The sequence below is a fragment of the Gouania willdenowi genome, chromosome 1 (genome assembly GCF_900634775.1).
Source record: "Gouania willdenowi chromosome 1, fGouWil2.1, whole genome shotgun sequence".
NCBI lineage: Eukaryota > Metazoa > Chordata > Actinopteri > Blenniiformes > Gobiesocidae > Gouania > Gouania willdenowi.
Genome location: NC_041044.1, coordinates 37,263,028 through 37,278,565, shown reverse-complemented (window position 1 = coordinate 37,278,565; position 15,538 = coordinate 37,263,028). Strand labels below are relative to the sequence as shown.

The window sequence follows — 15,538 nt, the reverse complement described above, 5'->3', positions numbered from 1 at the left end:
CTAAACATTTTACAAATCACTTAGCAGTTCTCTTCAAATTTCAGCTTGCTGTCAATGATGGCCCCAATATATTTGTACGACTCCACATTTGATAGCAAGAATGCTAGCATGAGCGTCTTTAGCACCTTTTAAGATTGGATTCATCAGGCAATCAACAGAAACAAAATCAACCAATCACAGACATTCCTTTAAAACTGTAACGCAGCAGAAAACAGTGGCGATGAGGTTACCTGTTCACACTCATCGGCTGCATCCAAATAGTCCCTCCTATCTCCTTTCCTATCCACTTTTCCTTAACCCCCGGAAGTGTTTAAGTGGCAGCCATGATAAAGAGCGTTCAAATTCACTTTAAATTAAGAAAATGAGGCTCAATGCATCCTTTATAACCTCCTTTAGCCTAGGAAACACTGATGCATCCTTTACCAAAGGAGACCAGATAATGCTGACCCACAATTCCCTGCGCCAACAGCATTTAAAGGGACCTGCTCATCTGAGCATTCAAGGAAACTAACAATGAATGAAAAGGGACACGTAACATGCAAGTTACCAATAAATTGTATGCCTGGAACAACTTTAATAATGATATGCAGACATATTATCATATCCTAACTGACGTAAAACAGACTCTGTCGATCAAGATAAAGGGATCAGAGACATTTTGAGCCACGTTATGTTTTATTCAACATATTTCATTCACCTACGAATGCTTTGTGCAGTTGTACATTTGTATGCCTACAACGTTATGTAGGCCTATATCTTGCATAAATGTATCAATTTCATCAAAACATACTTTTTTTGGAATAAGGTTGATTTGTGAGTGGAAGGTGAGTGTGAGCAATCATTCTCATTCTTTAGTTTTATTTTTGTTCCTCGTAGCCTGGTCGCCTCTTTTCCTTTGATTTACATTCAAACCTTGTAATATTTGAGATTATATCAGCGGTTAGAGGCACAGGGGAAAGTGGTGTAAATGTGCTTTTAGTAGTGGAATGATTACATCTCCTATAGTGGAAGTGTGTCTGATTGTCAAAACAAACATGATTGCCTTTTCCTAACTCCTTTAGGAAGTCTCCGAACACCTTTCCTTAACCCCGTGACGTCATCCACGGCGTTAGGGAAAAGTGGATAGGAAAGGAGAAAGGAGGGACTATTCGGACGCAGCCTAAATCTTTGCACCAAAGCAGAACCAACAGATTCTAATACTTTCGACAAACTTTAAAAACTAACTCCTCTGTTATGTAACTCTCAAAACCAGAATATATGAAAAATTATTTGAAGCCTTCACCCTCATGTTTAGCCCTCGGGCTGAACATGACGCCCGGCTTGAACCGGATCGATCACAGCTGTTTCTCCTCTGATGTTAGCAGAATAAAAAGCATCAACTAAAGCAGGAGAGTAAAAAGGACACGAGACCGAGAAGGAAAAGAAAACACACGCCACAGAACAAATAAATCAGATAAAGAGGAACAAAGAAAGGCAAGTGCGTCCCATGTTCATCTGAACTGCATCATGCTCTCATGACGTAAACACAAAGAGCAAGAAAAGTTCACTAGTGGTGAAAAGGCTGGATTTGGGACGTGTGTTTTGTGTTCAGTGCAGAGGCACAGCACAGCCTAGTGGTGCAAAGGAGAGAAAGATCACCTCAGGTCAACCAGATTCTTCTTTCAGAGACAGATTACAGGTCCACCCGACACATTTAAAGCCTCATTTAAAACACCCAGAATACACACACACGCACACACACACACACGTCTTCCTCTGGAGAGCCAACGTCTCATTAACCAAACGTGTTGATATATTCTAAAATGATCAAGCGAATGGAGACCAATAGACAGATATCTGTCAGTTCCCTGGACCAGTGATCCTGATCATGGTACCATGATCATTCACACTCTAAAGGCTTGGAAGACATTTCAGTAACACTTTACTTAGAGTTTTATACATATTATGACATGACATATTAAAGTCAGTGTAAAGCAGAAATAAATGTGTGTTATGAGTTTGTCACACCACAGAAACATGTCATTGACCACTGAGCCAAAATTTGAAAGATCGCTAATGTTATAAAATCAAGTCTCAAAATCATTGAAAAACAAGCACTTCTCTTTGCTCTGAAACGCTGGGGGCGTGTCAGTCAGAGGCGCGGGAAGCACGCCCACACGCGTGAAGGGCGCCACCTTGTGTCTATGGGAGAGAGCAGTGGGAAAGTGGCTCCACCGTCGATAGTGCTTTATTGGTTTTCCAAAAGTGCTCAGATCAAGCCAAATGAGACGTCAGCGTAAAAGGTCTGCTCCGCCCGAGTCCGAATATTGGCATCTCTCTCGGGTAAGAATCAGAACTGCGCTCGCGAGAGGCAAAACACACAATCACGGTGCAAAAAAGTGCTCATTTCATGGAAAATGCGGCAACAGTGGACGCGTTTTATTCCCCCGAGTCCGAATATGTGGTTTGTTTCTGGCTAGGGACCAAAATGCGCAGGGTCAGGTTTATGCTAATGATGGCTCCGTTATGTAACGCGGCTATGATTTCTGACCCGCCCATTAAATCCTGAACACAGAAATTTGAAACACAGTTTGTGAAGCTTAGCTCCACAATTACATTCTAAATGGTTGAATGGCTTTTTACATGTTTTAAGGAATACATTCATGACTTATTAAATGTGTTTAGAAGAAAATGGCTGAATTAGCTTTACACAAAATTTAAGAGTTGTTTGTTACCCTAAACTTTTTCTGTTGTGTCCCCATTTGAAGAATAGAACATTTTCAGGGCACCTTCCCCCCATTGCAACAAAATTTCAACAAAACTGGTAAAAAAAAAAAAAAATGTACTTTTATTGAAAAAGGTTAAAATTTTGATTCTTCTTCAAAACTCATAAAAACATCGTAAAATGTGCTATCAAATATTTTTTTAAACAGTAATAATAAAGTTCTTTGAGTGCAAATGATTATTTAATTCTATTTATTTAATCCTGCCAATTTGGGAACCACTGCCCTAACCCTAATTATTTGGTGGTTTTTAAACATTTTTATCTTTCATAAGCTCTTACTCTGTGACTGTACTTTTTATTGTTTTTCATGTACTTGTCTTATGTGATATTTATTTGTTTTAAGAACATTTTAGTATTATTTTTGACAATGTAAACGTGTTTAGAACACACTTGTAAAAGAGATTATTTATCTCAATGTGACTAAATAAAAGGGTAATGAGAATCACTAACGTGTGAGACAATGTTGTTGTAATGCTGCTGTTGTAAATTCACCTTTGTTTTATTATCCTTTTATGATGTTGCACCTGTTGTTTTATCTTATCCTCTGTTCTGTACAGCACTTTGTGATTTTTATCTGCGAAGAGCTCTTAAATAAAAATTTACTTACTTACAATCTAGAGCAGATATTATTGCATATTGAAAAGGTGTGGAACTCTGTGTGTGTGTGTGTGTGTGTGTGTGTACCTGTCTGATGGGTTCAGGGACTCGGTAGCGGCAGCAGGAGTGCGTGAGGCGGACTGCGGTGTCCAGGCTGATCATGTGGCCCACCGACACATAGATGGGCTTCTTGCTCTCGTCAGAGCTTCTCAGCGCCTGATGCAGAAACAAAGGAGTCTCCCATAAATGTGGGACTGCGTCGGGTTCTGTGGGTGCTTAAAACTATAGTTTTTGCTTCGTGTGTCCATCCGTCCTTTGCCGCACCTTTCCCAAAACTTTCCCGGAGGTGGTTACGAGTGGAAAGCTGTCTCCTCCTTTCTGCAGAGCATTAATCTATAGAGAAAGAAACAAGATAATCAAGGTTAGAGGAACATGCAGAACACGGCAGAACAAACAGAAAGCGGCTAATGCACACTGCTGTGCATCACACTCTAACAATTTTTTTCGCACGATTGATTATTATTTTTTCAAAATCTTTTCTGCTTTTTCACTAAAATGTGCAGGGAGGTCTTCACAGAAATGTTGTCACTGTTTGTTGAGGGAACCAATATATTGTTTACTGGAATATTGCACTTTAATAAGGGTGCTTTCACACATATAGTTCCATGTGAACAGTATGAGGAAGAGAGACAAGTAAAATAAATGAATGATGTGGGAGTAATACAGAAGGGAGTGTGAAAATGTTGGATGGAAGGATGGATGGATAGATGGATGGATATTTGTGTGTGTGCTGCCTGATGGACCGCTGGATTGTGAGTGTGTGCGCGCGTGCCTGTTGCCGTGGCAACAGTGTGTGTGATTGCTGCGTGTTGCTGCTGAGCTGTCACTGCATGGAGTTGCTCCGTTCCTCCAACAAAGGTCTTCTCTGTCTTTTTTTTGCTGACTCCGCCATGATATAAGTTTGAGAAAAGTGAATTTGTAGACAACCGTGTGCAGCCACGGGGCTTGTCTTAATCTAGCATTAGTTTGTATTGGGCTGTCGTAAAGCAGTACATCTTGGCACCGGGTCGGAAGCAGGAAAGTTGCAAGTGCGGTTTTCTGGCCATAGACAGCAGGGGAAGATAAAAGACCCCCAATCACCCCATAAACACTTGCATTACCCTCACAGGGACTACGAGAAGGATCCATTAAGATGAAAAAGTTACTGAGTTCTGCTTTGATCTTATATATTATTAGCAAATGACAAACATTTTAAAAAAAACTTCAGGGAAAAGCAGACAGATGTGCAGGTGACCTCCTTTTGATGATAAAATATGGTTTTGAATGACATAAAAAACCTAAGACAATGTTCCTCTAAGAACATATTATGAGAATAAATGAATTAAATAAATAAATATTCTCTTAAATTGTTTAGGAAAGTTTTATGAGAATAAAACAAAAGAAAAGAAAAATAATTAATGAGTTAAAAAAAAACAAACAAACAAATAAATATGAATAATATTCTCTTGAATTGTTTGAGTGTCATTAAACCTACAGCAGTTTCTCCTTTCGCTGCCACAACAATTCCTGCACTTCCTGTATTTTTTCAGTGCTTTTAAGGGGTTCCTCTTTGCTGACAAAGCTGTTAAAACAAGGAGACATATACGACATACATCCTTCATTTATCCTGATTGACTACATTGTTTAAAATCCATTGGATGTAATGACTGGAACTGATAAATCTGTACCCGTAGGTGCTGCACTGATAAAGTCGTTCATATTCTGTTACTCGACGGCTTTGTTTACTTTAGTGAGAAATAAAGTTTAATCTGCAAGATACAAAGTCAGATGTAATGCTGTGGCTGTAGGTTATGTTATGTTCCAGAGCGATGACGGCAGTTTATCTTCAGTGATGGATGGAGTATCGCTTCGGCTGTGACTGATTACAGTCGGGGGTGGTGTGGGGGGGCTTGGATTGAGTCATTAGAAGGATGGGAGTGATGCCAGAGGAGCACAAGTCAGACACGCAGAGGCCCGTCAATAACACGGTGGGGTGAGTTAGTGTCAGACTGTCAGAGAGAGAAGCCAAGGCGAGAAGGGATGGAGGAGAGAGGACGAAAGAAGCAGCAGGTAAACAATAAGGACATCAGCAAAGGCACAAATCTCCAGGACAGGAAGCTGATGAACTCACAGAGAAGCCAGAAAAGTTGGAGAGCAGCTCCACGTCCAGTGAGGCATTCAAGGACACTTCAGTGTTGGACTGAAAAGAAAAGAATCAAGGAACCCAGCCTTCACCTCTGTCTTCAGAGGCAAAAAAATATATGTGATACCTGAAATTCCTTGATGTTACTCTTCTACGTTGATGATGCACAGCTGATCTGATTAGTTAGAGGTGAAGTTTGAGTGCAAGATAGGTACTTTATTTATCTAAGGAAATCCAACAACCAGCTGTTCTCTTTAAGAACACAGTAAAAAAATAAATACATAAACAAAAAAAATATACATATATACACATATTTAATGTAAATGTAAAAGTCTTCTAAAGATATAAAAAAAATCTGATCTATGTCAGAGCAATATTAAACCTGCACATATTGAATAAATAGATAAATAATAAATACAGACAAAATAATGAATAAATAAATCCAAAGTTAAAGGTAAAAATCTGTTGGTACATCAAAATGATCTTAGAATAATTAGACCAGATTTAGACTTGTTTATGATAAATAAATACAAATGTAATTAAATTAAAACATTAAATATATAAATTACAATGAATGTAAATGTGAAAATCTGTTAAAGATAGATATAAAATCCTTAGGCACTTTAACCACATTGCCTAGTATGAATGCAGTGAGTGTTGGTGGTGGTCGGAGGGACAGATGATGAACTATGGCAGCCTAGCTTCTGTCAGTCTGCCCCAGGGCAGATGTGGCTACAATAGTAGCTTACTTGTTTTTTTCAGCGATTCCCTCAATCATTAGTTAAAGGGTGATTTGCTCCTTTCTTACTGCAGGGTGAGCCCAAACACCTTGCTCCAATTTGATGACGCGTTCAAACTTTGATGACGAATTTGAAGCGGCACTGAGCTAGAGAAGCCGCGCCTCCAAGAAACTCTCTGCCGTGATTGACATGTAAACAGACACGCCCACAAAGCTGAGCATTTCAGCGTTCTTCGCACAGTGCTATGTATGTATTTTCTACACTCTATGTATGTACCGGAGAACGCCCCGCCCCCACGCTCTGTCTCGTGCATGAGCATGAGCTCGGCTGCGGAGTGGGTGGGAGGAGGGTGGGCCGTCCTCTGTCATGTCACCGCCACGTCACCGGAGCTGATAGGTTTCCACTTTAGTCTATGTGTTAATTTCCACCGGGTCCGCTGCGGTAGTCCAGTGCTCTCTGCCAGATATACGCAGGGCTTCTATTTCTGGTGGACACCGGAGCACGACGCATCAATCAGCACAGAGCAAATGACGCTAAACAGGAAATTAAGCACGTACTCTGCAATAAAATATCGGGTTACTTTTCAAAATAAAACACTTCAGATTATATTTCAAGTAAATACATCACCAAAACGTCATAATGTGTAAAAACAAATTCACATCCACTATATTGATTCCTCTCATACTGTAGCTACACTGTAAACTGCAGCAACTTTGATTTAGTTCATGTTTTACTGGTGCAGTTTTATCTCTTCTCTGTTGGCTGTTGGTAAAAAATGTGTCTATGACAAATCCAGAGTCCAACCTTCTTGTTCTCCTTCTTTAGGAACACTGACCTGTTTATCTGTTTATTGTTGCGTTTATAACACATTCATTTAACCGTGTTCTCGCGCGATTATATAAATATTGTGAGAACTGCTCTGTCTCATGACATCACAGTCGTTCAACCGGAGTGCACCGCAGCGCACTCAATAGGCAACCGGTATGAATTACCGGACGGCGGACAGCGGTGAAATACCGGATCGGTGCCATGGCGCAGCGGAGACGTATCCAGTCTCCGCTGACAAGTTGTGTATAATTTGTAATAAGTGTCACAGTTCTATCCCTTTATTTTCTAAAGCACATTTTTGAATGAATGGAGGTTTCGACACCTTCAAAGACTCAGTAATTGTATTTCCAAATGCTGTATATCGCCCGTTATGATTTGATCATCCAACTGTCTGCAGAGCTCATGAAGGAAAATCGTGTTTCCAGATTAGACTAATTCCTCTGAAACTCAGTTATAAGCCTGAAACGGCGAGGGAGTGGGTGGGAGGGGTCTCGGGTTTCGTGAATTCGTTCAGAGTTAATTTTCCAGCAAAAGCTGCTTAAGAGTTTCAGTTCAGTAAGAAATCACGGCCCGAGGGTTTCAGTCACATCATAGCAGACAAAGTAGCGAGGTTTAATATTTCACGCACCGCAAACCATCCCAATCCAATAAAGGAAGCCCAAAGATTCAACATTAGCCTTCACTGCCAATGTTACCCGACACTTAAAACAAAAGAGCCTCTGCTATGTGGAGGATAGGATAGATGTGTAGAGAGAGCAAACAAAGAGGAGCTCATATTATCTGATGCCATAGTCACTCTGGATTAATGAGGGAGAGGGATGCATTTACAGCCGAGGATTCGATTAGCATGTTGTGCTACAACATTAAAATGGTGGTGGTTGTCCGCAGTCCATGTAGTGTGTTCTGATTAAGTTAGCAGTGGGTCAACAAACAGTCCATCACTCAGAATCAGAGCGAGGCCTACAACTTTACACCCAAGCAGAAGTGGTAGGAGGACAAAATCCTTTGTTGTGAGTAAGCATATGGTAGGGTTGCGTTCAATTATATTTGAAATCATGTAATTGATAATGAATTACAATTATGGCGTAATTATAAGAGTAACTGTAAGTGAAAACATCTGTTTCTGGTTGATTACTATTTATCGACAAAGTGCGGGTTGTGTGTTTGGCAAATAATTGTGTACAAAATGTCATAACAACATACGTTAAAGGGACATTAGTCATGCCGCCCCATGATGTTCATGTTAATAATCTGTCCTCAGCGCACGCCAGAGGTAATCATGGAGTTCCACAAGGTTCAGTTCTGGGACCATTATATATGCTTCCACTGGATAACATGATCAGAGAACATAATATACATTTCGATTGCTATGCAGATGATACATAGCTGTATCTCTCAATTAAATCTGATGAAACTCATCAGTTATTAAAACTCCAGGCTTGTCTTAAAGACATCGCTTCCTGGATAAGCCGTAACTTTCTCCTTCTTAACCAGGATAAAACCAAAGTTATTTTATTTGGTCCAAAACACCTGAGAAAGAAATTATCAAAGCAAATAGTGTCTCTGGATGGCATTACTCTGTCAACCAGCACCACGGTAAAAAAAACTTATCATTACCTTTGATACTGACTTATCCTTTAACTCTCTAATTAAACATATCTCAAGGACAGCCTTCTTAATATCTATGAAATCAGGAATATCTTGGCCCAGAGTGATGCTGAAAAACTAATCCATGCATTTGTTACATCTCGATTAGATTATTGGCACTTCCTACTGTCAGGATGTCCTAGTAACTCACTAAAAAGTCTCAGTTAATTCAGAATACTGCAGCTAGAATACTAACAGGTACTAACAGGAGAGAGCATATTTCTCCAGTGTTGGCTTCCCTTTATTGGCCTCCTGTAAAATCTAGAATAGAATTTAAAATAATCATGTTAGCCTCCAAAGCTCTACATGATCAAGCTCCTGTGTATCTTAAAGACCTGAACAGGAGGCAGAGCGTTCAGCTATCAGGCTCCTCGCCTTTGGAACCAGCTCCCAATCTTAGTACGGGAGGCTGCTACTCTCTCCATCATTAAGGCTAAACTCAAAACCTACTTTTTTGATAAAGCGTATACTTTATAATAGCAATAACCTAAAACGGACTTGGTCTCGTTGTTTTGGTCACAATCACAGACCATTACATGCTATGGTCAGCACCTCAGATCATTGCGAGATGATTACATTCAAAACCTACTTATTTACTAAAGCGTACATCGTATAATTTTGATAATTTAAAGTGGACAGGGTCCCCTCTGTAGTGATCGCTGAGATCACTACGTGCGCCCAGTACAAGCCAAAACCTCATCTGTAGTGGTAGCATTTCAGAGCATGACGGAGGCCGCAAAGCGTTTAATATTAATGTTAACCTCACCACTAGGAATGAGTGTATCATAGTGTATCATGTTTTTCCTGCAGTCTGTGCCTTCTCCTCGCCATCCAAAGGCTCTCTTTTCTTTTTTTTTTTTTACCTTGTTTGCACATGCTGTTGAAGGTTAACACTACAAGAAGTGCAATCTTTTAACAGCAATGCATATTTTATTATTGCAATTAAATAAATGAATTTATTTCATTGCATAATTGTGACCATCACCAGCCCTCCCTAGGGAAGGGTAAATACTTTATTAAAGGGAGGATGTAAAAGAGAGAGGGCAGTGTTACACCAGGGTGAGGGGGGTGGGGGGGGGAGTTAACAGGGAGGAGGGATACAAGATAGGAAAACGAATGGGTGGGGAATAATCAATAAGTTTCAAGTGATGTGATGTGAAATTGTGGTTGTGTATGTTGTGCTTATTGTTGTGTTATCAAGCCAGTCTGGTGACCAGTGTGCGGCTTAGGAATAATGATGGTGGCTGTGAGCAGAGGAGGAAGTGAGTGGAAGTTACATAAAACAGGTATTTGGGAACAACGTGTCTATGGTTGAGCCCAGTATGAGTGTTATCCCGCAGCCCGAGGCCAGTGCGTCCATGACAAATGTGATTCCAAGAGCCGCTACTGCAAAACCCATAAGCCGCCCCCGGGCCCGAAGAAGCAGTCGGGCCAGCAGAAAGAGCGAGAGATCTAGGGGCCCCCGGCGACCACCCCACGGCCAAGCAGCCCCCCGAACGTCCCCAAGGTCCCAAGCCGAGAGGCTGCCATTGCCCCCCCCATACACACCCGAAAAGCCCCCAAGGAGCCAAGGACCCAGCGCACCACACCACCGACTCCAACCCCCAACCCCCAGGCCCCCCAGCCCCCCACCCCCCCACCACCACCCACACCCCCGCGCCCAGCCCCCCCGAGGGGAGGGCCCAGAGAGCCCCCCGCCCGAGACCCCAGCGGAGGAGCCAAAGCCCACGCCCAGCAGAGGCTCTCTTTTCTGTTTAAGGTGTCTTGATGTTGGAGCTGGCGGTTCCTGATCAGTGGTTCACGGCTCAACATGTCTGAGACACTCGGATGGACTGTCCTTCTGTCCTATTCAGTTTGCCCTTCTGTTCATTAACCCCAACCAGTCGAAGTGGATGGCTGCCACCTCTGAACCTGGTTCCGCTGGAGATTTCTTCCTATAAAAAAGAGTTCGTTTTTTCCACATAGTCGAGGTCTCACCTGTGATTGGTGCTGCTCGTCCTTGGCCACGCCCTGCACCTGCAGAAGGTTCTTGGCCACGCCCACACAGGGAAGTCCCGATAGCACGCCCAGATGACAGGCCAGGCCAAACTCTGCAACAACAGCAGTTTTCAGGGCCTTTCATTTTGTGTTTGTGGGTCATTGCTTTAGATAGAGGTGACATTTATCGACTCTTTGTGACGAGGACAGCGGGACAACAAAGGCAAGGTGATCAGGAGACGAGGAACACCAGAGTGGAGACAAGATTAATTAATTCTAATTTAAAAGTTTGAGCTGATGGTGGCGCGAGAGAACAGGTCAAGGTTCTATTATCAAGAGGTTATTTATGTATTTAACAAATAAACATAGTGCCTGACACTAAAACTTGGTCAACAATTTTCCAAAAATCATTTTCTGGAGACAAATATCCCTGAAGTCAAATTGACCCCAAGTGTAAAATGTATTAGTAATATCTGAGGATAATAGGAAGGGTAAGAGCCAAACATCTAGTCGAGAAGAAATTTTCTGTGCAATGCAGAAAATGAACTTAAAGCTCACTTTTCTACCAACGGTGTGATTTTTCCGTTCATATATGTTTTTATTACTAACATGATTTTATTGTATTTTTTTTTTCTTCTTTTGGAGCAGACAATCTAAATACTACCCAACAACAAAACAACATCAAAAACATACAAAATTGTAACAGAATTATACAAAATGACGCCAAAAACACACAAGATGACTACAAATATATACAGCAATATGCAAAATGACACAAAATGCCCAAAACAACAACAAAAACACACAAAATTGCAATAAAAATATAAAAAAATCACTCAAAAAACACACAAGCTGACTACAAATATATACAGCAATATACAAAATGACACAAAACACAGACACAAATGTACAAAAATTACAGGAAAATATAAAATACAACAAAAACACACAAACCTTTATATTAATGCTTAGATAGGTCTTTATTCTAAATGCTGACATGAATGTTGATAATGTGGCCTTCAGATCAGATACAGTAACGTTTTTTTCTCCCGCTATGAGAAAAGCTTATTTTTATATATATATATATATATATATATATATATATACACACATATATATATATATATATATATCAGACTGAGTTGGGTTTTTGTCCCGTTACACTCACCTCTGTAGTGGAAGAGACCGTTTCCATCCACAAACACAACCTGTGGAAACCAGCAGACCAAACCATTGAACAGTTTATTAAAGTGTCCTTTGGAAACCTCACTGTGTGATCAGCTCAAAATAAAGGAGGGTTTTCTAAGGGTTGCAGTCATACATGTAGGGGAACTACATACACACACTTCCATCAGTTCATGTATGGTACTGCAGCAAAAATACAGCAGAAAGCGGCCGCCGGCCTGATTTTATCATGAATTTACAACATTAATCTAAAAGTGAGGATTTTTAATGACACGCTCAGCCTCACAGATCGTAAAAAAGTAAGAAGAAATCAGGACGGGGCTGCTTTCTTCTTGTAAATAGGACGTCACATTTTATTTTTTAACAGCAGTTTTACTGTGTTTTTAACTAAATGACATGGTATCACTTTAAAGGTGAAAAGTGTTGGCTTGTTTATGTCGCCAATTTTTTTTGCAAGTTTGACAAAATAATTAACTGTGTTTGCTGTGATGGTTGTCTTAAAATGGTGTATATGGTGAAAAACGGAAGATTCCAAGCTTTCAAACACTATATGATACTTGTGATATGCTGCTATGTTTGAGAAGCATTTAATCCCTTAAAAGCGTAAATGAGTGAGAAGATGCATTTTGATGCTCCGCCCCCGTCCCCCTCCTCCTCTCCCCACCACCGCCTGGAGCTTTGTTTCTGAACTCTGATCAACCCAAGGTTGTTTCACTTCATCTATGCCTGGGCTGAACAGTACAGAATTAAGCGAACGGATCATGATTCTACGTCTTCTTTGGCCCCCATCCCCTCTCCCTCCCACACAGTAGCTGCAGGAAAGGAGCTGCACGCGCGTGCCCCCCAGCAGTCGGCTGCTAATCCTCCCCTCCACAAGTTCCCTTCCCTCTGACCACAGGTGCTACGTCCTGGATTTTTTGTTGTAATTGTCTTTTTTGGCGCTTCAGTATCTGCCATGGTTTTTTGTTCCTAATCTGTGCTTCATAAGGAGCACAGTGTGGAATCTGCCTTTTTCCCTCTTCTTACCTCATGTTTTTCCACTTCTCTCATCTAAGAAATATGGAGAGCCGCCCTTGTGGCGACCCACAGTTCTCCCGCCCCTGTCCTCCCATGTTATATGTGATTGTCTTTTCATCTCTTTTGGACGAGATGAAACTGAAACATAATTTCGTTGCTCTGTTGCTTTCGAACATGTGCACTGACAAATAAAAATTGATTGATTGATTATGTTACAAACATTGTGGTTGTCGCAAATCTTAAGACGGTCTATATATTTATTCCTATTTTTCCTTTGCCCCACTGACAAGAATCTCAAACTCCGCCTATGGCTGCAGTAAAGGTGAAATCACAGCTGGTTTCCACAGACCTGAGGAAGGAGTGACGGCTGCTTCTTCTTCAGCCGCTCCAGAGCCTCCAAAAGAAAAGGAGTTTCTCTGAAGGCCAGGAAACCGGGAACGTACGGAGCTGTTAGAGCCACCATCTGACTGTCCTCATACAGCACCTAACAGGGGGTGGGACCACCCAGGTGTCAGAAAGCAAAAAAGTAAAAACTAGTGTCAGGTTCAGGACCAGAATGGAATGGAATGGCATGGTGATCCTCTCACCTCCAGCTGTGGGTAGCTGAGCACCACCAGCTGAGCGCAGGCGTTGACATCGTCTCCTTTAATGAAGGACAGGTCCACACCTCCTACTCGCTCCAACCCTGAGAAGTCCGGCCTCGTCTGCCAGTCCTCAGAGTCAACGTCCAGGAGCTGCTGTCGGAGTCGGTCCTGCTCACTGCATCACAGGAACACAGAGCTGCGTCAACACATCAGAGTCTCCAGTCTGTACTACGAAGATGGATTTCCTCTTATCGCGCTAACTTAGGGTGTGTGGTGTACAGTACTACAAAACTGGCTAACTTCTTGCGGGGCTAAATCACCACGGTAACTCAGACTGAACACCTAACCTGGTCGGGACCACTGAGCATCTGTGGAGGCATGAGACCCCGACAGCAGGAGCACAGTGACGGACTGTGTAAGAATAACAAAAACGGTTTTCATAAGAAAGTTGGACTATGATTTCAACAGTACATAACAGACACTGATCACTTCAGGTGATTATTTAGAATAAAGACCAATCTGATGATTAATACAAGGAAATTTGTACATTTTATGTTGGTGTTTTGTCTATTGTGGTTGTTATTTTGTATATTTTTCTCTTGAGTGTTTTTTAGTTTCTTTTTTTTTGTCCTTGGAGTCATTTTGTGTATTTTTGTTGTTGTTTTATATGTCAAGGGTTTAGATAGATATATATCTAAACTACATATATATATTGTGTGTGTGTGTGTGTCATTTTGTGTATTTTGGTTGTATTTTTGCTTTAATTTTTTCAATTTTGTATGTTTTTTGAGTAATTTAGATAGATAGATAGATAGATAGATAGACCGATAGATAGACCGATAGATAGATAGATAGATAGATAGATAGATAGATAGATAGACCGATAGACCGATAGATAGATAGATAGATAGATAGATAGATAGATAGATTGATAGATTGATTTTTTGGGGGGACACAATCTCAAAGTATGTAAATGGAAAAGTAATATGATATGAATAATAAATTAAATATAATGTTCTATGCTACACATCAATTTCAGGTGTCGTAATATGTTAAATTAAGTAAATAGAGGGGAAAAAAATGTTAGTACAATATATAACTTCAATAAACCTGTTCTCTCTGACCAGTGTAAGTACTGTATGAAGGGTAGATTTCTTATTTAAATTGTAATCTGTATAGTTGAATAGAGTAACAGCTGAACATAAACTTTTAAAAACAAAGCGGTACACATGCTGTATCATGTGGTATTCAACATTAAAAAATAAGTAAATCAACATAATATAATCGACCACACGACGAATATATAATATTCAGCAGTTAAACACATATACCGCTATAATGAAACAGATTGTCTGACCTTTCCCACTGCTGGATCAGAGGAACAGACATGTGTTAGTTCTTCAAACACTGAAAACACACTAAAATCCACTCCGTAGCAGAACCGACACAGAACCGTGTATATTACTCACGTGAACCCCTGAGATACTTCCGTAAACTGTGACGTCACTTTGACGGCAGCGCTACAGCTCGTAGACGGTACATGCTGCTCTCTGCTGGTCAAAAGAAGAACTACAACAACTCTTATTTTCTTTTTTTTATCACAGCAGGACCAAAAAACTTTGACTGTGTCTGATCTGAGAGTCACATTATCAACAATAATGTGAATCATGACCAATGTGAAGATTATTACAGGAAATTACTACATTTGTACACTATTATTAATATGATGATGATTATTATTCTACTATAATGTGTGCACTTGTATTTAATCCCTATTTAATTATGAAATTAAAGTTTAATTAACAGTCTTACTTAACTATGTAAGTTTTCTCTTTTTTCTTCTTCTTTTCATCTGTAATATTTCTTGAGCCTCTGTAACAAATTAATTTCCCCCTGGGATAAATAAAGTATTTCTGATTCTGATTCTTTTCCTGCCATCCTTGTTTAATATCGTGGTCGTTCTGTGTGTTTATGGGTTGTTGTTTTAGTATATATGATATCATTTCTATATTGTTCT

At 40.5% G+C, this 15,538-nt stretch overlaps 1 protein-coding gene across 2 annotated transcripts in view; it reads right to left on the bottom strand.

Annotated features, from left to right (window-relative positions):
• Positions 1-15,014, bottom strand: part of LOC114468580 (endonuclease V-like) — a 70,848-nt gene extending 55,834 nt beyond the window's left edge. For both annotated transcript variants that reach the window (XR_003674654.1, XM_028455560.1), the window contains exons 1-7: positions 14,879-15,014; positions 13,525-13,696; positions 13,287-13,421; positions 11,904-11,943; positions 10,736-10,848; positions 3,686-3,754; positions 3,449-3,577 (exon numbers count right to left, since the gene is read on the bottom strand). Coding sequence is in view for 1 of the 2 variants with exons in the window: in XM_028455560.1 (XP_028311361.1) it covers positions 3,449-3,577; positions 3,686-3,754; positions 10,736-10,848; positions 11,904-11,943; positions 13,287-13,421; positions 13,525-13,696; positions 14,879-14,910 (690 nt within the window). In the remaining variant the exon portion in view is untranslated. The remainder of the gene's footprint in view (positions 1-3,448; positions 3,578-3,685; positions 3,755-10,735; positions 10,849-11,903; positions 11,944-13,286; positions 13,422-13,524; positions 13,697-14,878) is intronic.
• Between the last annotated feature and the right edge of the window lie 524 nt (positions 15,015-15,538).